Source organism: Oryza sativa, chromosome 8 (genome assembly GCF_034140825.1).
Source record: "Oryza sativa Japonica Group chromosome 8, ASM3414082v1".
NCBI lineage: Eukaryota > Viridiplantae > Streptophyta > Magnoliopsida > Poales > Poaceae > Oryza > Oryza sativa.
The window spans coordinates 4657120-4682223 of NC_089042.1; the positions used below are offsets into that span (position 1 = coordinate 4657120).

Genomic DNA, 25104 nt, shown 5'->3' on the forward strand with positions numbered 1-25104 from the left:
AATAATACACTTTCAAATAAGGAAAGCCCTTTTTTAAGGTACCATGGTAAATTTATAGTGTATAGATCCACCTACTGGGATTTAAAGTATAGTTTTCATAATTACAAACACCCAAGTATACAAAGTTACTACTTATGTGCCTAAAAAAGTTCCTTAATTAACACATCTTAAAAGTGGTAAATACTTAAATGTCCCCAATTTAAATAGGTTCATGGAGTGCCTCCTTCGACTAGGCCGATTTAGATCCTCTTGGGCCAGGGCAACCACCGGTGAGCCCAATAAGATTGCCAAGTTCACCAAGACAAAGTCTACCTATGATCAAAACAGACCAATTATTTTAATTTTATTCTTTGGATTTCTTATCTCTATTTTCCCTCACCAGCTCCTTTGTTTACTCCCTAAAAGGGCCTAAACCCCTAAACCAAGGGAATCAAGCAACAATAATTGGAGCTATATTTTTACAATTCAAATGCAAACAACATTTATACAATAGGCATGTACCATATTGCAAAATGTTAAGCCCAAATCTGGTTATGAATACTTGAATTGTACCATACCAATCATGCCCAAATTTGTTTTTCAGTGCGCAGATTGAACTTAGTAGTGCATGTTAGTGGAGTGGCTTATAACATTATAATCTATGTTATCGATATTTTTCTTAAAAAATCATGGCTATTTACATGAGATATCTACATGCGCACTTAAGTTGCAAAATGAGCTGCAGATTTGTAGCAGGTCTCTTGTGGTCTTCTACTCCTGTTCTCAAAAATATACTGATGTCGTTTTGACATGTCTCGAAGTTAAAAATTCTAAAACCATGACATCAATATATTTATAGGGGGTTGATGTATGAAAATTCCGTACAGATTCGCCTCCAAGGAAGTAGCATTCCCTCTATTTTATAAGGACATTCCCAACCCAAGACACTAAACATGGTTTCCATAAACTCCACATCATTAAGAAACTAGTACTAGACACTACTCTTCCAATGCAAACACCAATATTCCATACTTAAATTTAATGTTACTTATCTCAGATGATGTCTTGGATGTTGCGTAGAAACTATGTCTCATGCAAGATATGATTTCCTTCTTTTTCCTCATTTATTCAATTGCCACATCATTTTTCATTCTAAGTGACAGCTTATTTAATGCTATGGACACCATCCTAGTCATTGGGTTGGGAATGCCCTAATACATGATGCCTCTAAATTTTGACATACATTTATCATTCATCTTATTTAATTTTTTGTGAAAATATAAACAATAAAATCATACTTAAAGTAAACTTTGTTAAAAAAACAAATCACAATAAAATAAATTATTATTATTATTATTATTATTATTATTATTAAAGCGTATAGTCAAAACATATTTCTTATAAAATCAACCGCGTCAATATTACAATTTTAAATTCCTATTGATGCCCAGCACGATTTATTTTTATGCCGGTGGGAGTAGACGTCAAAGAACAAACTCACTCTGTCAAGAGCTCATGCCGTGCGGTGGATATCTAGTGGCCTACATTTCCCTGTTCCCTTGTGCAAAGATCTTTTCAGATCGGCAACTGATATGGTTCATATATTTTGCATGGTCCACATTCCCTAGGATTTCTGCCCTGCAGCAGCAAAGGTTGTGGCAAATGTTCCCCTCCTCTCCATTCCATGGCCATGGATGGCCCTCCCACCCTTCTTCTTTCCCTTCAATTCAATTCAATGCATCCTCCCTCCTATGGTTGGCAGCAATGGAGAGGGACCAATTTTTTTGCAAGGACTGTCCTTAGGCAGAGTACAACCCCTTAGAACCACATGATCGAGTAACCCGTGATTGGGCCGTCTCTTTTTGAGGATCAATCTAGAGGCGCACGCTATTCCCTTTGTACGGATCAGTTTAGTCGCGTACTATTCTCTTTCTACGAATCGGTTGGTCTGGTTTAATTTTGTTTTTAGATCTCCAATAATAGGGAGGTATTATAATTCATGTAATTTTTTTAAAAAACAAACAAGTCTATATCAAATTTCACTATTACTGTAAAAGCAAAGTCGTCCTCTTTCCATCCCCTTCTCCCACCGTGCTCAGTGCGTCTTCGCTTGCATAACCACTGGATCTAATATTCATCAATCACCCTTATAGTATATCCCTAATTATATGGACATGATTGGTTCTAACACATGGACATGCTACTAGTAATAATAAAAGCGTGTAATTTAAGAATGACATGACTTGAAAAATCTGTGGAAATAGTATGGCGTGTAAACGTACACCAATAAACAGGAAGGGTGTAATTCGTGGAAAATTTCTCAAAATACATAACTGTGTATCAAATTAATTATACATGCTTTTAAAATGAGACGAGAGGTTAGCCATGTGAAATGAGAGGTCTTTTAAAATGAGAAGAGGGTCAAATGATAGGACCTATTATCCCCTTTTCCTTCTTGCACGGTCCTGAGCTCCTATTGACCCAAACCCACTTATCTTATTCTCCAAGTGGATCATTTCCAAGCAAATTCTAATCTCCAGATCAGTTTCATCAAGCATGTGGCATGCATGATGTCCCCCTTACCAAACGCCAATGGATCTCTACTACTTTCACACCACAAAGCAAGCATGCAATGCATCTTTCTTTATATAATTTTTATTGTCCTTTTTTTCTGTGGTGAGGGATGTGTGATAATGACATGGGTGATGGGGGAAGATCAGGATGAAGAATTTGATGCCCTGAACAAGGAAAAGGAAAAGGAGACTTAGCCTCAATGTTATTAGCACTTGTGTGTTGCTTTCACTGACCTCATAAGAGTTTCAACCTTGGGCAAAGTTTTTCAGAAGAGGTTACTTATCCATTTCTTCCACCAAGCAGGATTTTTCCATTTAAGAACACACTGAAATCGACCACATAAATATCCTAACAAGAATCCCATCCTAATCCCACAAAGCCTACCTGGAATTAGAGATAAGTTCAGTAGAATATACATGTGGCATTTTGTGCAAATTGTGGGTAACGTGTATTCTCTTTCTGGCTCCAGTAACCATGAGAACTACAGAAATTCGACAGCCATCGAATTTACAGATTTCAACACATTTCAGCCAAGATTGTGATTTCTGAACAAGTTTGAGACTGAACATAGGGCACAATGGAAGCATTCAGACAGTGAAACCATGGAAGAATGGCACTGCAAATGCAAACCTATATCATTTCTTAAGTTAGCCAGAACGCCTCATCCAAAAGGACAAAAAGGGATTTAAACACATGAAAGTAGTGGGGGCACATATACAAGCTCCAGCAAGCCGTCGCGATTATGAATACTACCGAGTTCTGGGATGGCCGCGTGATAAGTCGACTCTGCAAGTTGTCGACGGAAAAGATGTGAAGATGTGTGTGCTCGGTGGAGGTTTGATCTTTGCAGTGATCCACATCTCCCCCCAAATGCCTGGATACACCAAAAGTGACCTTCTAATGTAGTTAGCATCAGCATCTACATCATTGTTTCAGTTGCCTCAGGAAAAGCTGCATAACAAAAAGGATAACATCAGTTACTACCTTGTTAAAATAAAACAGCACTCACTAACTGATCAAGGTTGCCCAATTTTTGCCGCAAAAAGGAGAACATGGAAATCTTTCGACCTAGTGCCAATCTTAATACAGATACATGCATAGACCCTTTCAAGTTAAAAGGTTGGAAAGATAAGCACTAAAAACAGGACTACAATGTTCGACACGATCCGATGCCACTTCGACACCGCACTGGCTCACCTGCCATGTACATGGCAATATACTCAAACTGGATGAAGGAAAAGTAGATTTGCAATGCTCTTGGAATCTAAAAGCTAGTTTGCTATCAATCAACTACAACAGTAGTGGGATTGCAGAGCACTCCAAGCATCATATGATGGCGTTCAGCAAGCAAGGCAAGCAAAGCTATCTCCTTATGATGTAGGCATATAGCCATCTTTTTCAGCAGTAGCAACTTCATGACAGTAAACCTAGAGGTTGTTATCAACCTCTCACTACAACTTTTACATCAAAAATTTACTCACCCTTTTTTTTTCCCTTTCTTGCTCACTTCTTGATATTTTCACATCATGCTTGCACTGGTCCATAAAAAAAATCTTGATATTTTCACATCATGCTTGCAAGAACACTACATCATCGTGCCATTGTTCGATAAGTTGAATTTTTTTTTCTCTTGCTTTTATGAAATTATGGTTGCTAAGCTTAGGAATTCTTGGGAATAGTAGGATTGTGAACTCACTCATTTCGACCAACGACCGCATTGGAGCAATTCCTCCCCTGCACGCCGCTCACCGACTGCGCCAACCCCGACCGGCGGAAATCCGAGGGCGATCTCTTCCTATGCCGGGAGGCAAGGAATCGGCCGCCGACGCCACCGCCGTTCCGGGAGGAGGTGGCCTCGTCGCTCCGGCCACCACCGCCATGGTGAGCCGAGGACGCGTACCGGCACAAGCTCGGCTGCGACGTCGAGCACGGCTGGTCCTCCTGCAAGAGACACATCGATCGGCATTTGCATCAGACACGAAGCATCAAAACCTTATGCAAGAACGCGTGATCTTTGCCTCCGAAATCGGAAGAAATGATCAACCGATCGATCGATCCGAATAGTGCCGTGCCGTGATTGTGTAGCCCAAATTGGCGAGAGTGATCCAGGTTTGCAAGATCAGAAGAAGCCAAATCAAAGGAAGAGGGAGAAGGAGAAGTGAGGGCACCTTGACGCGGTCGGCGGCGTTCGCGCCGTTGGCGGCGGCCTCCCGGCTGCTGCTCGACGTGGAGCTCGCGACGGGCGGCGGCGTGGCCTCCGCCTCCTCCGCCCACGGCACCACCTGGTTCTCCCCCTCCCCCTCCCCCTCCTCGTCTTCATCATCCTCGTCCTCCTCCTCCTCGACGACCACCTCCTCGTCCTCGTCCTCCTCCTCCTCATCGCCCTCGCCGCCCATCTCCTCGTCTCCCCCACCACCACGGCCTCCACCACCAGCAGCGCCTCCACCTCCTCCACCACCACGGCCACCACCGCCGCGGCGGACGCAGCGCTCGCAGAGCGACGCGGTGGGGCCCAGCCTGGGCCCCGCGGCGCGCCACGGCGTGGGCCTCGCGCACCCGCGGCACAGCAGCGCCCGCGCGTGCCGCGCCACCAGGAAGTTGGCCCCGTGCACCTGCGCGTCGCACCCCCAGCACAGCGTCGCCTCGTCCGCCCCGCAGTACACCCTCGCCGCCGCCCCGCACAGCTCGCACGCCCCCGCACCCGCACCACCACCCCCACCACCAACCCCCTTCTCCTTCCCCTCCGCCGCCACCGACATGATCTCTCTCTAGCTAGTTTAGCTTGTCTCGAGCTTTCTCTCTCTACCTCGACTTGTACTAGTATGTTTGATTGTTGGTCTGTTTGTTTCTCTCTCTAGGGTGGGGGTGGTGTGGTTTTGAGCCTGGAAGGGAGGATCGTCTGCGGATGCGCTGGGGACGGGCACTACTGGCGGTGGAGGCTCCAGGTGGACATTCCCTCCCTTCCCCCTGCTTTCTTTTATTTTTCTCTCTCTGTCTTTCCCTTCCCTTTCCTATATGCTTTGCTTGCTGTTGTTCCTCGGTCAATTTTTGGCCCCTTGTTCACGCCGTGTTTAGATTCCAAATATTTCTTTAAACTTCTAACTTTTCTATCATATCAAAACTTTTCTATACACGTAAACTTCCAATTTTTTTCGTCATATCATTCTAATTTCAAACAAACTTTCAATGTTGATCTGAACTAAACACAGTCAGTTTCACTGCAAAATCTAACTTGCTTTCCCATAAGCAGTAGAGGATCTATTAAAGGTTTATAAGTGATTGTTTGGTTTATGGTCATGCTTCTCTTATGTGGATTTGAACAAAAATATTAAAATTTTGTATAGGATGTTTTTCCTATTGGATAATTTGAAACGAAGAATTGAAAACTAATTGAATTCTATGAAATTTCTGAGGAATGTCTCGATTCATATAAATTTTTTAGGATTTTTAATACGAGGTCCAATCTCATAAAAAGTAGTTTTATGAGTTCATCTGTCCTATACAATTCCTACATCTTTTTTTCGATCCAATTAAGCGATCATTTCTTTATTTTTTGTGTTTCATAATCATATGTTTTGCACGTTGATTCTTGCATAATCCTTTTTTTATTGCTCCGTTTTATCAATCATGTGTTTCAAAGGAACTCTTTTTATATTTGGTTGTGTGGTTTATCATACTTTTTCAATAACATGTCCCATATATTATTGATTTAATTTTTTACTAACTTTTGCTGCTAGCAATTTATTCATCATACTTTTATATACTACAACTTGCGTAACCTTAGTTGTATTTAACTGTGGCTGACAACTAAACAACTCATAAACTCCAAACAAAAGTTGATTATGGATAGTAGGAGTATTTGTTATAAGTTACAGTATTTCAGCTGTTCTAATCAGATAGAATTTCAAGGGGATCGCCAACGGTTGCAGCGTAGGGCATTTAACCTTGGGTCTGAAAATTACAGTTAACCTAATTCTTGTATTATGTTCATGAGCTCTCCTATCGAGTAGGTAGTATTGTACTCCCTCAGTTCCACATTTATATAATGTTTTGACCTCTTGATTTCTCCAAATTCACTAATATTTATATAAATTTGGACACATATATATTCATACATAAATGTATTAAAACCTAAAACATTTAGTGTGAAATAGAGCAAATTAACATAATGTAATCTATGTTACTCAATTATCTTTTATATTTAAGTGATCTTATACTTTTGGAATAAACAAAGAGTTATCCATATGTTGAACGGAATATCAGTTGACCCACTATTGTTTGCAGTTGCCTCCTAATATTAGTATGAGGCGTAGACAGTCAACATGTACCTTTGCAGGTTTTATTTTATGATGTACAAAACAATACCTTAATTTCTTTTTCAAAAGATAAAACCAAGGAAAAAAACAGGACATTGGAAAATCTAATGAATTGTCGGTGCGAAATGGCACTCCTTGATATTTTTCTCATGAAAATCAAATATTTTTTTAAAAAAAGGTTAGCTAAAATTATGAAATAAAATACTCCAGGGTAGTACGAACAGAACACGTTCCTGTTTTCACAATAAATAAATAAAAAAAAACAACTCTTTTAAGTGTTGTGTGCATCTAGTTTACTGATGAGTACTAATTTCATTGATATATTTTATGACGAATGTATTACTCTTTCATTTCAATATAAGCATAATAAGTATATATGTGATATATCTTACGACTATGAATTCGAACCGTTATGACTAAAATAATAGTTCTAAGATATTTTATTACGTGTTAAGTTGTAGTACTACGTATTTATATTTATTGGAATGAAAGGAGTAGGCTGCTAGCAGTCGTAGATGGTGGGAAGAAAGAAATTAAAAAAAGAAGAAAAAAGGAAAAGGAAGAAGACTGGTGGAAGCCGTGGACATGAGGCTAGCAAGAGGGGAGAGAGGCGGCGAGCGAGGAAGGCCACAACCACAAGGTGCGGCGGACGCTGAGGTGGTGGGGGTGGCCCACGTGACGACCACCTCGTATTCCTCGTTCCCCACGCCCCCCTCCCCTTCCTCCAGATATTTTTCGACTCTCTCATCTCCCATATCTCTCCGCCTACAAGCTGCCTACCACCACTACATCACCCTGGCCTGCCTTGATTAATCTGCTTTCTCTCTCGCTAACCAAGTTGCTAATTCTTTTATTAGGCCTGCTACAAGTACTAATCGTGATTTAATCTCGTTTAGTTAGCTGCCCACGATAGTGGCTGCGTAGTGGAGCATTCTCCTGCATCTACATCCTTTTCGTATTGAGGAAATTAAAGGAGGCACAAATTAAACTCTCGGTACGAAACCTTCCAAACATCTAGTGCAAGCTCGCTCTAAACTCTTGTTCTGTTATGCCGGTGTTCTAACTTATGTAAATTGGCCACGTCTGAGTGCCTCACCCTCTCCCTCTCAATTCCAAAGATGTGTTTAGAGTGAAGTTTGGTGTCAGCTGTAAGGGTTGAGTTTTGGGCGATCTCAATTGTAGTTCCTTTGTTGACCTAGTTGCAACCGGTCACGTTTAGTGATGACTGGTCTAGTGCTAGCCTTCTCTTGGGTCAGTGTGTTGGCGTTGTTGGTGCGTGGGTGGTGGTTATTTTTTTCTTTATTTTCCTAGCTATGACCTCACAAGATCGTAATATTGTAATTTTTTTCTGCTATAACAATATGAACTTAGCATCTAGTGCAAGTCGTTAAAAAAAAACTCCCGGTACTCACCACTAGCTCCGTCCATGTTCATAGCTATTAGTAAAAAAATTTTAGGATGGAGGATGTCCTCTGGTTTATTGCGTTCACTTCGAAGTTCTTCTTTTCTCCGTCCTAAATTCCTTCTCATTTTCTCTATTTTTTCTGCAGAGTCACATCCAGGGCACATAATTTTTCATTCTAATTTCGGCTAAAAGGTTGGTCCTCACGACCACTAACCCCTGGAATTAATTTCTATAAATATCGAACGAAATTCACTGACTGCAAACATGACTGCAAAAAACCTTGGTTACATCGTGAGTATCTACTTTCCTTTTTTTTTTGAGAGAGAGAGTGGGGATCGCGAGCATCTCTACTTGGCATGGCTAAATTTGAATTTTTCAAATTTGATTTAGGATTATTTCCATGAGTTATTTCATCAAACCGTTTTTCTTCTTTTCATACCCTGATATCAGACTGTAAATTTCAAAATTAGCTCAAATGAATGCTCGATATAGCTTTCGCTTTTAAGCACAAGCTTATTTGAATTTTTAAAATTAATTCAATTTTCTAGGGTGTACGATTACAATTTGTTTTCAAATACGGGTGACTCATAAAAATAAAATTATGATGAAACTGTGAATGGTGGGATGGAAGTATTAAAAATAGAATACCATATCCAGTTTCAACAACAAATTTAGAGAAATTCATGCGATAAAACTAACCCTGCAACAGCATAATTATATATGTGGCCTCATTTTTATGTTTTGAGACTGCTTTCAATTCCTTAATTTGGACCAATTTTGGCCTTACTACTGACCCATTATACACTTGCGACATTGTTACGCGGTTGGATCTTAGTTTACCTGATTCGATGACTGATCCATCAGATTCCGTGTCAAATCTGTTTAGTAGTACTATTATTTATACCCTACTCTCTCTGTTTAAAAAAAAAAAAAGGCAAACATTAGTTTTTCGTGTTCAACTTTGATTGTCCGTCTTATATAAATTTTTTTATAATTCGTATTTTTATTATTGTTAGATGATAAAACATGATTAATATTTTATGCGTAACTTGTCTTTTTATTTTTTTCATAATTTTTTTAAATAAGACGGACACGTTGGACACGGAAACCATGGTTTGTCTTTTTTTACCGAGGGAGTACTAAGGGCATGTACAACCCACAGATAGGGGTTCGTCTCCAAGAACCTCGAAGTTATCATCCAGACAGATATAAAGACAGCTCATACAGCCCATAGACAGAGGATCTGTCTGTAAGCTGTTTAATGCTTTTGCATGTAGCTTTGATCAATTGCAAATACGTTTGTGTATACCATTGTGTGGCTATATATTTGAAATAATACTATCAAGCATGAATAAGATACATGATTACAATAATTTTTAGGAACCATAAATATAATAATTATATTACAATGCCTTTAGTCTAATTTCGTCGCCAAACTTTTCAATCACCCCTTCAGCAAATTTTATAGTATAAAAGTGAGGCTTGAATTCACGTTCACATTCACAGAAACGGGCATGCACATAACTGAAGCATTCACATAAAGGAGCACATATACATAATGCCTGTAACTGAAGCATGCACATTCACATTCCAGAAAGAAACTGAAGGGTACATTCACATTCACATAAGCAAATAAGTCCTCTCGGCACTCCAACAGAAACTGAAACTGAAGCATGCACATTCACATTCCAACAGAAACTGAAGTGCACATTCGCATTTACAAATCACATTCACATTAATTCAGAAACTGAAACTGAATGAGACCTCTCGGCACTCCAACTGACCTCACAGGATGTATATGTATAGAGACATACACTGAACCTGCTGAAAGATTAAACATAACTGCATATGTATATAGAGAGAGTACAAAAAGAAAAGGAATGCAATAAAAGGCTAATATGCCCATCTTTTTCCCTAGATTATATATACTCCATATTAGTAGTATAGTGTATCACTGAACAAGCACCAAAATAGGCTTAGTGGATTGAGCATGAACAAAAATTATATAAACTGAGACATACACTGAACCTGCTGAAAGATTAAACATAACTTGCCAATAGCCAGAGTTTAGGATAGAAAAAGTGGAAAAGTTGGTTTAGGATAGAAAAAACAGCAAGATAATTTGGCATTCACCAGATAGCCAAAGATAGTAGCCTCCACTTGCAAAATTGACATATCTGTATCAATAACAGTAAGGTTCATATTAGACACTGAAGGGACTGCCTAAGACACTTGTAATCACACATATTTGTGGCAATAACATGTAAGTTTCAGATATTGCATAATTGTTTACCTGTTCAATCAGATTCAGGGAAAAGAGTTTTCATAAGACACTTCATCATACTAACTCGCTGCGCCTTTTCCTCAGCAGACATTGAACTTGTATCTTGTGAGATGAGGCTGTTATAAGTCTCCATCATCTTTGACTCTTTCTCAAGCTTCCTTCCTTCTTTGTACTCTTGTGCTGTAAGGTGGGCAATTTTTGTGGCCTCTAGCTTCTCAGAAGATATTTTTTCCTGTCTGTCCAATAGTTTCATGCGCTTGTCATTGTTTTCCTCCTGGAATTTGCTATATCTATCAAATTTGTCTAACTGAATAGGAGACTCCTTTGAGTGACCATCATCACTACTGCCCAAACCATTTGACTTGATTTTTGCATCTAGAGCTGCCTTTTTAGCGGCCTTCTGACCCATTGGTCGCTTTGGCATCTCATCAAAAGTGTCATCAGCTTCCTCAGAGTCTCCTTCCAAGTGAAATGATTTCCTTTTACGTGCATTCCTCATGTTTTCATTGTATGTTTTCCACTTTGAGACTTCTCGGCATATTTTCCAAACCTCCATTAGCACAAAGGGTCCTAGCTTTGCCTCTTTATTGTCATCCACATAAAATTTGTGTGCTGCATCAATCCACATTTGATTAGAATATCCACTTGTAAAAATTCTACGAGCCTTTACATAAGCACACTCAAAGAGATCCGTCCACCTATTAATCTTGTGCCATCTATCCTTGCATTGCTTCAGATTTCTTTTTCTGAGAGGTGGGGTAGTCTTGTTGTACGATTCAACAACTTCACCCCAATATTGGCCACCTCCCTTATCTGCTCCACATGTAGAGTCAGTTGAATGCTCTATCCAAGCACTCATCAATCTGATATCCTCTTCCTCTGTCCACAGTATCCTCTTCTCAGTCCTAACATTGCCATTGCCATTTCCATCATCATTGCCTTGTAAAATTTCCACCTCTGGTGGTGAACTAGCATCAGCAATGTAAATAGGCGCACCAACCAAATGAGAGTTTTGTGCATGATTTCCAAAATAGCTCATGAAACCACCACGTGGATGTACATCTTTATCACTGCAGGATAATAGCATATATTTGAGGCAAATAAATTGGATAATATCTTAGATCACAGGGATAATCTCTGCATTTGAGTTTGGCTCGCTTTTGCGAATTATCTCATGGCAGCTAGTTCATTTCAGTTACAGGGTTCTAGCTAACTACTGTGACCATATAACAAAGGAAGGGATTACTGACATTACTAATCAGGTAGTATAAACAAAGTAACATCTAGAGATAGCTTCATCCAATCCACAAGAAATTCATAATATAAACAACCATCAGATTTTTATTTCTCTCAAAAGTTGAATATAACCTCAATAACATTAGGATAACATGCTACATGATGCAAAAAATTCCAGAGTCAAGTAATTAAATTGTAGAATGCCTTTTCCAATCAGTACTAAATTAGCAGTTATAAACATTTAAGTAAACTGTGAATGGTTAAGTTGCAGAATGCAGAGAAGCTCATCACATGGCAGGGGATGTACAATAAAGCCTGATTTTTATGACTTTGTAACACTAAAATTAGTTCTAACACAGAACATAGTAGGCATTCAGATGGGAAAAAACAAGCATATTCTATGTTCTCTTGTGATGTAAGGGGCAATTTTTAACCCACAAGAATCATTAGCAGTTCATGAATCAAACATCCACAAGGAAACAAATCACACAAGCATATTCTGCTAGAACAGAGAACAAGAATAAAAGATTACCATGATCCAGGAGAAGATTCATCACCACCGGACGCATCCAACCAAGCTGAAGAGCTGGGGAATCCACCTCTGTAGGATCCATCAAAAGGTGGAGGGAAGGGAAATCCATCCATGGACGCTGAATAACTGGGGAAGCCGCCTGGAGGGATTGCTGCCACTGCTGGCCCGCCACCACGGCCGAGAGAGCGGGGCGGCGGTGCTAACCCGACACCGCGGCCGCCACGACTGAAGGGGAGAGCCGCCGTCGCCGACCCAACACCACAACCTAGGGTACGGGCTGGGGCTGCCGCCGCCGCATCTGAGGCCTCAGGTGTGCCTCCCTTCTTCTTCCTACCTGCAGCCGCCGTGGACATCTCAGCAGCACCCAAATCAAGCGAGGGGAGTTGGAGATTGGGAGAGATTGCTGCGCTATATGCTGGAGCAAATTTCCTGGATTTCGCGGGCAAATTTCCCGGATTGGGGGAGTGGGAGGGGAGTTGGACGAACCTGGATTTTGCGGGGAAATTTCCCGCGCTCGCGCTCTCCGCGCGGGATCCTGCCGCGCCGTCGCCTCGGGACGACGAGCTCGTACAACGGTGCTGAGCTTGCCTCTTCCGCCTCGGAGCACGGGTCGTCGCCGTCGCCTCGCGAGAGGACGCAGCTCCCGTCGCTTGACTCAACCAGGGGTTTTTTTGCATAAAAGGCATCACAAAGACGGGGCAAAAAGACCCGCTGTACGTGCCCTAATCTTCTCGTAGGGAGTACTAATCTTCTCCTACGATTTGATCCACCCTGATCTGGATTTTCTGCAAGCTGTGTGGAGTACAGCACTTGGGCTAGGAATCTATTTTATTCCGATCCGTACATCCGCATTCTCCTAGCAAATAAAAATTTCGGGCATTCCTTTTTTATTTTAGTACTGCATATTTCATATTTCAATGTATGACGCCGTTGACTTTTTAACCAACGTTTAACCGCTCGTCTTATTTAAAAAATTTATGCAAATATAAAAATACTTATGTCACGCTTAAAGAATATTTGATGATAAATCAAGTCACAATAAAATAAATTATAATTACATAAATTTTTGAATAAGACGAAAGGTCAAACGTTTTTCAAAAACTCAACGGCGTCATAGGAGTAGTATATCTGATTGCACTACTTTATTTTTATTATATGGCGGACAAACCCGTACACACTGCTACATATGAAACACCAAACCCAGTCTCTCACACACTATCAATACGTCTCCCAACACACTGAAAAAGACAAAAAACCAACGGTATATACCTAATCTTATTTAAATTATATCGATTGGACTGCATTAATAATATAGTGTTGTATATTGTACGGAGTAGTGCGTTAATAAATTCTATCGATTGTACCAAGTATTCAGGTGTTAAATTTCACATGTTTGTAAAACAAAGATAAACTTTGATATTTATACCTTCTCTATACAAAGATAAAGTTGGGTGACAAAATATATAGCAACCCCTCCCCCACCGGCCACCCCACCAAAAAAAACTCTCAAAATAAAGTTCTAAATTTAAAACATAACACTTAGGCTGTGTTCGGGAGTGAGGGTTGGGAACCTCACTCCCTAGCACATAAAACAAAGCAGCGTTTATCTCATAATTAATCAAGTATTAGCTAAAATAAATTTGAAAAATGAATTAATATGATTTTTTTAAAAAGTAACTTTCATATAGAATTTTTTTAAAAAAACACACCGTTTAGCATTTTGAAAAGCATGCGCGTGGAAAACAAGGGAGGTGAGTTGGAAAAACGGAGATAAGAACTCAGCCTAGAGGCAGTCCAAAGGGGAGTGGATTCTAATCCCTCGAGGGGATATCTATTGGTCGCGTAGGCTACGATAGCATAAATCAAAAATTTCTATCGCGTAAACCAGGAACCATGCAAGTATTAGATCATAGATCGTTACCACTCGACGCGCTGCGCAGCGGAAGAAGACGCTGAAAAGTCGAAGGAACTCTCGCGAAGTAGCACGCGTCGATGTAAAGGAAGTAGTCGATCGCACCGGCTCGACCTTCTCCTCCTTGTGCGTACTCCTCGCCGTACTTCCACGCCGATCAGCACCGCAAACCAACGGCGCCTCTACCGGTATCCACACGTACAGGGACGGAACGCCACGCACAAATGTGCTAGCACTCGCGCGCGGCTAGGGTTTTGCTCGGGGAGGGAATTGACGGCTAGGGTTTCTCACGTGATGCAATACCTCCGCCGGTCACACCCCTCACGAATATATAGGATCCATCACTCGGGCCTCCAAGGCCCGTAGGACTCCTATTCGGATCTCTATCTGAATTAAGCTCATATTGGATCTCTATCCAATCCCCTTATTCCGGCCCATTAAGCGTGCGACCCTATAAGTTCATATATACTCGGCTGTAACCCGAAAACTCCTTTTCGGTCCACGCGTCAACAGCGGCCCCTAGTAGAACGTATTGACCCACCGGGCATACATAAAGATCATATCGGCTGAACCTCTAGTGTATACTTGTATGAACCCCTTTGCCTCACGATATCGATTAAGCTCAAGGCTAGATTTGTGCCATCCTCTTATAGCTCAATCATTCACTCGAATCTGTTGATAGATTATATAACTTGCGATTGACTCCTCAATCACCTTTGGCATGGCCATGCACTTCTATAATCTACAACATCGAGGGGCCCAGAGATATCTCTCCATAGGAGGGGCAAATCCCATCTTGATTATTCATATCCCACTACATGTTTCATAGCATACCCGAAAACTACTTTTATAACTACCCAATTACGGAGCAGCGTTTAGCAGTCCCTAAGTAAGCTACTACACATGTTGGGAACCATGATAATCTCAGGTCTAAGGATTCAACACTAACACTAAATGAGATCATTGATGACACAACACACATGGCTCTTGCAGTGTCTTATGTTGGGTCTATCCAACAATATGTTCACCAACATGTGTCCACATTATTAATTTGGTATCTCTATACCATGATCCATGAGATATGATCATCAATTAATACATGTGCTGATCATATAAACATATTTATTCCACACATGATATTTGATCAGGGATCCTTTAGAAATAGCGACACATAACATAAAGAGTCTCATGAAATAATCACATATTTATTAACCAATAATGAGTTTATCTATTTCAAGGAACAAAGTCGGATAAATATGTAAACATAGTATGTGATACAATCATCTTTATGATTGCCTCTAGGGCATATCACTAACAGTATCCCCTCGTATACCTTTTTCTTCCAAATTCGATGCTAATAATTATGAAAAATTCTAAAAAAAATTGACAATGTAGAGTATAATGATACCTACTAGTCCACCAAAATTCATGTTCAAATTCGATCTATACATCGAGAAAAAAAAAGACAAATTTAGATATAAACAATACGCTACTATTCATACGCTGAATTTGTCTTTTTTATATCTCGACGTGTGAGTTGAGTTTGGACTTAAGATTTTGTGAAATTGTATATATGTGTTGTATGAATGTTGTTAAATTTTTCCAGAATTTTTCATAACCGTTTAGATGGTTTTTGAGCAAACGAGGGAACATCCTCTTGAGGGATTAGAATAGTTTCCCGAGTCCAAAGAGATGATAGTACGGCAGCATGACTGGGGTGGCACTGTTGAGGCAATTGCATAGAGACAAGAAGACCAAAATGTGAATGGTCTGCTAGTGAGGGCGAAAAGTTCTAACGACGCTAGAAGATCACGATGTATAGATCCCGAAAAGAGGATATGAGAAGTGAAAGAAGATGAGGACGAACAAATGGCCAAAGGAGGCACATCATTTTGCCATGCATAGTTTTATAAATTTCAGCCACAGGATTATATTACTCTTGTACAATGGATGGATGATGTTTATGAACCTTAAAGCGATAACACTATCAAATTTTGATCTACACATGGTTTTTGAAGGGAGCTAGCTTGAAGCCACTCATTTGTTCCAACTAAAGCTAATAACTATTCTTTCCCCGGCTTCTCTGAAAAGCCGACTCATGGTCAAATTACTTATCTTTGAACATGTCATTCTCAAAGCCATGGACCATTTGACCTTATCAGGAATATCAGATAGCTGGTTCACATCAGTCTCAAGTGAAGTTTCCCTTACCATCCATGGAGAATATCTTCACCCCTTTCCCCTTCACCCTCTTAGGGTGTGTTCCTTGTCAAATATTTTCAGTGGCATGTAATACGGAAAAAGCTATTAAAGAATTGTTAATTGAGTATTAAATATTAAAAATTTAAAAAACATTTATTTGATTTAAAAAGACTTATATTTTTTTTGAAAAAGTAATATTTAGCAGTTTGGGAAACACGCTTACAGTAAATGGAAAAAATAGTTTAGCTGAGTTGTAGAATTGAACTCAGCATTAGTCCATTGTGTCGATTTTCAAGCGGACAATCCAAACTGTTGAAAACAACACATGCATCATTTGAACTACAAAGCTAAATTATTCTTGAATCCTTTTTTTAGAGCTAGCTTTGGCATGATAAGAAAAAAGGAAGCAACTTTTGAGCACTGCACAACTAATCACATATACACATGTATGTACTCTCATCAAGAGTGAGGAGGAAAAGTGAAAGGAGGCAAGACAACATCAATACATTCATCCTAACATACTACACCCATGCCAGCCACTAGTCTCAAGTTCTCAACCACTTGATCCACTTTGCTTGATTTTGAACAAATATGTGTGTCTCCCATGATTATCAAACAACCCTTTTATAGCATTTTAATTTCGATACAAACCCAACACTCAAACACATTACTTACATAACATGAGTATTAATTACTCCAAAAAACATATTAGAGAGAAATTCATCCATATCTCTGAGTTTTTACTTAGATCGCCTTCTATAAATTGAGAGTTCTGCTCTATCTAATTTTCATTTTCACACATTGGTCTTGTTTGGATCCTTCGGGTTATTAAATAGCCCTCCGGAATCTTGCTATTTATGAGTATTAAACGTAGATTACTGACAAAATCAATTCCATAAACCCTAGGCTATTTTGCGAGACGAATCTAACGAGGTATATTAATCTATGATTAGCGGATGATTACTGTAGCAAATCATGGATTAATATAACTCGTTAGATTCGTCTCACAAAATAGCCTAGGGATTATGGAATGAGTTTTGTCAGTAATCTACGTTTAATACTCCTAAATAGCAAGATTTTGGAGAGCTATTTAATAGCACGAAGCATCCAAACAGGGACATTAATAAGCTGCTGGTTTTTCAAGAAATGATCTGTGGCGGCAACCCTGATTGAGACAAACATTGATAGAACAGCGACATTCTTTCTTTATTTCCTTTTTATCAAAAGGAAAAAGAAAAAACGGAGCAAAAGGGAGCACCATGATTTGGTCTGCTCGAGAGCTCCCCTTTCCCACCGTTGGTTGGTTTCGCCGGTGGCCACACGTTGGCGCCGCGGGGAGGAGCTCCTCCTGACCGTGCGATCAAGATCGGACGGCTGGGATGGCGTCCGGTGCAACTAGTGGCCGAGGAGGCGAGGCGGGGGACGGGTGGCTGTGGATGGAGCGGATCGCGTGGGGCCCACGGCCCACGTGACGGAGCCCAACCGCGGCCGCATGTTCCCCGAGGTGCTCGGGCCCACCGCTTCGGCCGCGTGGGGTCACTGCCTGGTGGGCCCCACCTCCGTTGGTTGTTTCTTTCTCCCGCCGTTTCTCACCTGTTCCCCCGCCAAATAATACTACTAATCCAGCCGAACGACCCCACCGACTTGGTTAACTGACTGGATCATGTCTTTGGTTAAAGCTTAATGCTGCTTTTTTATCTATTTTTGGTTTAAGTTTTCTTGCTTGATCTAAAGGTTTATCTTTTCTTAATCTATTTTTCGGTGGCTTCTTTGTTACTCCCTCCATTTTATAATGTAAGTCATTCAAGTATTGTCACATTCATATAAATGTTAATGAATAAAAAATTAACATCTGAATGTAGTAATGCTAAAATGACTTACATTATGAAATGGAGGAAGTAATTAAATAATTAAATATAGCTTGCATCTTAGGTTTGTTGTAAATATCTAACTCGTTACTTAACATCACCTTATGAATATATTTATTTCGTTGTTCGCATCAATATATAGTATATATAATAGCTCATACGCTCTCTTTCTGTTTCTCTGATTTTAACTCTTGGCCTCACAATAATATACTAAGAACTGAAGTTGAATCGTAAACGTGTTCCGCACACGTGCCAATAGAGCACAAATGAATATGTACGTGTGGACAATTACGGCCATGAAATTGATTCCGTTTTGTCCTCCTCTCCTCCTCTGAATCGATCGATCAGCCCATGGAGAGAAATAAAAACCGCATGTATGGCCAACAACCAACCCTCTAGTAGTACCAGTAGCTAGCAACATTGACAGGCAACGGTTGATGTAGATTGCTCGGCTGCAGTAAGCAGCTAGCTACCACCACTACCCACTCGATCGATCGACACGTTCCAATTATTATATTAAACACTATCTAATCTAATTAAATCAACGGCCAATCTACATCTATATGTCAAGATCAGCACAGTGACGCACAGCAGCTATGAAGATGGTTCTATTCCATGCATGCATGCATATCTATCCAAGATATGGCTTGGAGAAGATTTTTCATCCATAGTAATAAGTTTTTATGATAGTAATTCTCGATTACTGCTGCTTTCGGATGCACGCAGTCAAACCTTAAAATTATAGTAACTCACAAATTTCCGAAAACAATGGTAAAAATATAATCCGATCGGTAAAAATGACATTGATAGATGATCTATCGTAAAACATATTTTAAACATTTGTTTTTTTAATAATCTTCGCCAAACACACTTGACATGGAAATACAATGCTAAAATATGCATACTAAAAACTGTCGATATCCCAAACGACAAGTTAAAAGAACATATAGAAGAGTAATTAATTAGCACATGAGGGTGAAATGACAGTGACTCAAAGAGAGAAGCATTGGCCACACACACACCGAGTGAAGCAGAGTAGAGCTGTCTGACACTGTATGTGCACACAAGTGTCAATACTAGTAGATCAGATAGGGATTGATAGATAGATAAAGGAAAGAGAAGAAGAAGAAGAAAGGGAAGATGAATTTTTGTGGCTGTGGGGGGTCGCGACGAGGTGGGCCCGGCAGGGGAGGCCACGTGAAGGCGGCGTGGGCCGGATTGCTTTGCGCAGCTGCGAGGTGGGCCCGCCCGCAAGAACAGGCCCGAAAAAGATTCACCACCTAAAATAAAATTATGGAGTTGCACCGCACAAGCTAGCTCCCATGACAGTACTTCTAAAGTATACTCCCTCCTTCATTAAAAAAAAAGACAACATAAGTTGATGATTTTACACCGTCTAAAGCAAGGAATCTAAAGAAATGATTTTTCATATTTATCGTTTTAGATGGTGTCAAATCCCCACTTTTAGGACGAAGGGATCGGAGTACTATACTTTATTTCTAAAAGCACGATATAAACACAGTTATGCATACACTCACAATACGAATACGATCATTTCTACGAATGTACACTCGTATACCTTATCCTTATGAGCATTTTCAACAAATAAAGCCGATATATATTAAGATTGATGAAATCACCATAAGCATCTCGTTGTTAATGGGTACATCACCTACCATTGAAAGATTAAATAGCCATAATGCGAGTCTAGAATTTGAACCCGAGCGGATTTGTTTCGCCACAAGGAAACTAGCTAGTTAAATTACATTCACTTCTCAAAGTCTAATGTACTCCTCCATTTTCTTTCATGAATTAACCAATGACATATTAAAATGAAAAAAGAGAAAGGAGTATTTTTCTTTCAATAAATTATATCTAATGTTTTAAACTTTTATCTCTCATTTTTCGTACGCATGCTTTTTAAACTACTAAACGGTGTTTTTTTTGCAAAAATAAAGTTCTATAGAAAAGTTCCTAAGCCATTTATCAAGTTAATTTTAGCTAATAGTTAATTACTCACTGCGCTAATGAGCTACTCCGTTTTTTCTGCCGGAGGGGAGGTTCCATCGGCACAAATGAACGTAGCCTTAGTGTGGAGATGGGTGCTGCAAAGAGTTGGATGTATCATCTTGCTCGATCGCATCCTCACGTACTTAGGGGAGCTTAAGATTTCTAAAAAACAGCTGGTTTATAGCTAGCTTCTGAGAATTTAGGAAAGCTAGTTTTTTTTAGTTTCTGGTCTCTAGTTTAGTTTCTAAATTATACATAATTGCAGCTTCTCAGAATCTAGACGAAAAATTAAACTGTTTGGAAGGGGGGTTTTCTGATTACAGGATAAGCTGTAGCTGCTAGAAGCCCTCCCAAATAGACCCTTAGATCTATATTGGGCCTCTTCGGAAGCCATGGTTGCCACAACCAGTTGAAACCCAACTATCATATGCGGCATACAGTGTTGCCGAACGAAGCCATTATCTATAGAGTTACAACCTATTACATTCTAAAGATTAACATGCAAAGATGTTACGTTATCATTCATTAGCTTTTATTACATGTTAATCCTCATACAAACATGCTATATCATTTATATTTAGTTATATTTTAAAGTTATAAAATACAACATGTTAAATCATCATCGCACATAATTTACATAATATTTTAACGTATATCTCTCCATCATTTTCTACAATATCCTTATATACTTCATCCTAGCTAATGTTTTCTATCTTCTCTCATTAAATCTCAATTGTTTCTATCCTCTAGATGATTAATCATAGTCCAAATTATTCCCCTTATTTTCTTCTCTCGTAAAGCCACATCACCTTACTTTTGGATTATCAATCTATTTACTATTTAAATTATCAAAAACCATATCAACTCAAGTGGTTTATACTCTTTTCCAATGATCGATTAAAAAAAATACAAATTCTATTACCTTACGTTGTCTAGCTAGCTATATTACACGTTATTTCTACTATTATCATACGGAACTCCCACGATAATGTACTGGGTTTTACATAGTTTATTATAAGTCTTTCTCCTGCGCAAAAGGTTAACTAAATCTCCTCCATAATCACTTAATCCAATGCATTTGTTGTGACCCCTGCAAGGCTGCAAACACAGCAAGATTGTTTCTACACCAAAAGAAAGGAAAAAAAAATCAATTCCTGATGAATTCAGTAGTACTAGTACCAAGTCAGCAGATCTCGATTCCGTCAGAAAGGCATCGATCTGTTGCTTGCTTCTGCTACTGCTAGCCACTGGCCCTTTTGGTTGGTGAATGGTGATCTGTCCTGCAGACACACACGCACACCAACCAACTTATCCTGAAGAACTTATCCTCTGACATGAGATGGGATCTCTGTCCATCCCAACCCCAAAACGGAATCTCCTGCAGATGAGATTATGCAAGTTTGGTCCAAAAAGCAGGATCAGATTAATTAGCAACAACCCAATGCTGAGCATCAGGATATATATGGAGCATTTCATCGTGCAATCTGCATTCCCGGTAACCGTCTGCTCATGCTGTGGTAAATCAGAGTGACATTTTCTGAGTGGATGAGAGTAGCTGCAACAGCTGCCTGCATGCGTTTTGCGCTATAAAATGATCCCTCCATTGAAAGACAAGAAACAATTGGTTTCTGAATTACTGAATCAAGAGTTTTTCTTGATTTGTTGTTGATACAATGACGAGTAGCACAACTTTAGTACCGCGTTTAGCAAGGGTAGAATCAACTTAAGAGCTGTATGCACATGTTTAGTACCGTGTTGCTAGTTTAGCAGGGTATAACGAGTTTATAAGAGTTTGTCGCTTCAACCATATTAGTTTGTGCTGTGTAAGTGGGGCCACTCATCAGATGGGTTAGGCAGTGCGGTTTAATTTTGGAGGACAGGTTGTTATACAGTGGATCTGTGGCAATCTCAGAGGACGGGACCGATGGGGCACGAACTTGTAGATCTCCTCTGTCTCCACTACCACAGTCTAAGAGGTTATGCACGGAGCTGTGTCGACAGTGACACTCCCCTCAGGCGCACCACTGCTTTTCCATCGCCTCGTCGCCCTCCCTAGGCATGAGGCGAGCTGCAGCAGCAATGAAGCTCACGAAGGAGGAGCGAGGTAGCGACGATGATTGAATTAGAGTGGTGAAGGTTAAATGGAAGGAGGAGTGAGCTGCCATGCTTCGGTCGCCGTGATCCATCATCGCACGCCGCTGCCCTTTGTAGCAGCTCGACTACCATTAGGTTGCTATTTCTTCCGCAACAACCTCTCTCGTTGAGGTCAACGGACACATTAGTGCCTCCGCACGTGATACTTGGACATGTTAGCGTGTGGGCCAGCGAGGTCCTACACAAGTGCCCGTGTCGACCAGTGAGCTCCTTGACTTTGTCCATTCGTCCTCCCGTGTGAGAAGATATAGACGGAAGATGACATGTCTCACTGATATGTGGGACCCACCATATATATATATTTTTAGATTAGAGTGCCACATTCATCCGTTCGAATAAAAACCGGGTTAACTTTTCACGTAGACACCTTATCAACCAAAATTGACTATCTATACTCTCGTGGAACTAGATTTACCTTGGTTTTAGAAGTTGGAGTACCCTTTATACTTTTTTTTTTGTGGTTGGGGACACGAATGAAACTAGACCAAAAATTGGAGGGACCTGTAGTAGACTTTTTGTGCGCGCGCCAAATAGCAGTCGCGAGCCCTGCTAATTTGGCATAGTAGGCAGCTCAGCCCAACAACAATTTGGTCGGCCCAACATCTGTCCGTACCCAAGCCGGCCGAAACGCCTCGTCGTCTTCGTCACCGTGCTGCTGCTCCGGCGGCGGCGCCGCCCTCCACCCCACCCCACCCCGGGCGCGCGCCACCGGATGAGCACTACCATGGCCGTGCCTTACCGCGGTTCCGTTTCGTCCTTCTCCATTTCGAACAATGCAACCACCACCGCCGCCGCCGCCGCCGCTGTGCGGCCGACCTCGCGTGGTTTCGCCGCCTCAACCCTCAGGTCGCCGGCCACCACCGCACCACCATTCCCGACCACTCCGACCTCCAAGGTCCCCCCCCCCTCTCACTTCTGTGTGTGCAGCAATGATTCCTTTTGGGATAACTTTACCCTTATTTTTTTTTGTACAAAAAGATTCGTCCGGCTGTGGAGTGTGAACATCAATGTTTTCTCCTTCTCTGCTTATCTCTAATTGGTCCTCCCTACACATCACCTAACCAAATTTTAACGATTTTTTTTCCTTTTTCTCTGACTAGCCGATGCGTCCGTTCTTGATTCTTGTATGTATGCCTCATTCGTGCTGCATAGTGAGCAGTAGAGATTGAGACTTTTTTTTTTGTTTCAGGATCAGAGAATTGAGGGGGAGTGATTGGGCTTGATTTCCTCCTGCTGGGGAGGCTCATATGAGTTCCTGGCAAGGTTTCTTCCCCTTAGGCAGCAGCAACTCAAGCACAAGGTTGTTTTTTTTAGGAGAACGACGACAGAAGACCTGCCGGAATTTTAATTGAAGGGAGAAAAAAAATTCAAAAGCGCAAGGTTGTATGTTGGCATTTGGTACAATAAACATCCCCAACCGCACCGTCGTCTGGGTTGCCAATCGAAACAGCCCCATCATGAATCAATCGTCCGCGATGCTGTCACTGACCGACCAGGGCGAGATAGTTGCGTCTGATTCATTAGGTGGCACTCTATGGAAGATGAACAGCAGCAAGAACATTGCTGGTGGAGGTACTAGATCATCCGCGACGGTGTTGCTTAACACGGGGAACCTGGTCATCCGGTCATTCGATGGAACCATCATGTGGGAGAACTTTGATCGCCCAACTGACACTTTCCTACCTGGCATGAAAATCTGGTTGCTCCGTGATGATCATATTGCCGTTGAGCCCTTTCATTTCTTGGAAGAGCCCCGATGACCCTTCCAATGGTGACTTCTCCCTTGGTAGTGGCTTGAAGCCATACCCTCAGCTCTTTGTGCGGCATGGATTTAATCCCTGTTGGCGTGGATCAGGCTCAACGTGGAATGGACCTTTACTCAAAAAGCTTTTTGTTGTATTTGGCTCCTATCAGGGATAAGAATTACTCATACCTGATGATCTCTACATCGTACAGTTCAACAAGTGTGCGCTTTGTACTGGACAGCTCCGGCAAAGTGCAGTTTCTGAGCTGGGACCCTGGTCACTCACTGTGGGCAGTACAGTACATCTTATCTGTTCAAGGTTGCGGTCGCTATGGCTCATGTGGCCCATATGGTCATTGCGACTTGACAGGCGTCCATACATGCAAGTGCCTTGATGGATTTGAACCTGTCTCCGGTAACTCCTCACAAGGCTGTCGAGAAAGGAGGAGCTGCGATGTGGTGATCATGAGCATTTCTTGCTGTTGCCTGGCATGAAATTGCCAGATAAGTTCGTGTACATCAGTGGTATAAGCTTTGAGGAGTGCACAGTGTTATGCAGTAGGAACTGTTCGTGCACAGCTTATGCTTACACCAATTCAACAAGTTTACTTCCACCCCAGTGCTTGCTATGGATGGGAGAGCTTATTGACACAGCAAAGCTTGGTGAAAATGGTGAGAATTTATATCTCCGGCTTGCCAGTCCAGTTGTAGGTAGGATAAAATGTAGTTGGTGTGTGAAATTTGTATTGGATGTTCTCCTCTACCTTGATGTTGGTCACTTCGGGCATATCACTAAATGGCCTGCAGGAAGAGAGAAAAAAAGGCATGATCAAGTTGTTTATTCTGAAACCAAGGTCTGTTCTCATGAAGACATACAAAAGAAACTAT

General features: G+C 40.9%; 2 protein-coding genes and 1 pseudogene across 5 annotated transcripts; 1 reads left to right on the forward strand and 2 right to left on the reverse strand.

The window, feature by feature from the left end:
* Positions 1-3121: 3121 nt before the first annotated feature.
* Positions 3122-5402, reverse strand: LOC4344813 (uncharacterized). 3 transcript variants are annotated; one of them, XR_001547928.3, is made up of 4 exons: positions 4722-5402; positions 4250-4494; positions 4035-4138; positions 3122-3504 (listed from the first exon to the last, which is right to left on the reverse strand). XR_001547928.3 is itself a non-coding variant. In XM_066303618.1 (4 exons), exons 1-3 carry the CDS (start codon positions 5310-5312, stop codon positions 4073-4075), a joined length of 852 nt encoding a protein of 283 aa, XP_066159715.1. In that variant the 5' UTR covers positions 5313-5402; the 3' UTR covers positions 3122-3504; positions 4035-4072. The 3 variants fall into 3 exon arrangements, 2 of the variants coding, with proteins under 2 accessions (XP_066159715.1, XP_015648392.1); XM_066303618.1 differs by having other exon boundaries at positions 4035-4088; XM_015792906.3 differs by lacking the exon at positions 4035-4138.
* A 4688-nt stretch (positions 5403-10090) lies between these two features.
* Positions 10091-13001, reverse strand: LOC4344814 (glutathione S-transferase T3). Of its 2 annotated transcripts, XM_015793619.3 has the most exons (4): positions 12813-13001; positions 12327-12660; positions 10568-11628; positions 10091-10451 (listed from the first exon to the last, which is right to left on the reverse strand). In XM_015793619.3, exons 2-3 carry the CDS (start codon positions 12437-12439, stop codon positions 10572-10574), a joined length of 1170 nt encoding a protein of 389 aa, XP_015649105.1. In that variant the 5' UTR covers positions 12440-12660; positions 12813-13001; the 3' UTR covers positions 10091-10451; positions 10568-10571. The 2 variants fall into 2 exon arrangements, with proteins under 2 accessions (XP_015649105.1, XP_015649104.2); XM_015793618.3 differs by having other exon boundaries at positions 12327-13001.
* Positions 13002-23196: 10195 nt separating this feature from the next.
* On the forward strand, positions 23197-25085 carry LOC136351192 (S-locus-specific glycoprotein S13-like; annotated as a pseudogene).
* Positions 25086-25104: the final 19 nt, after the last annotated feature.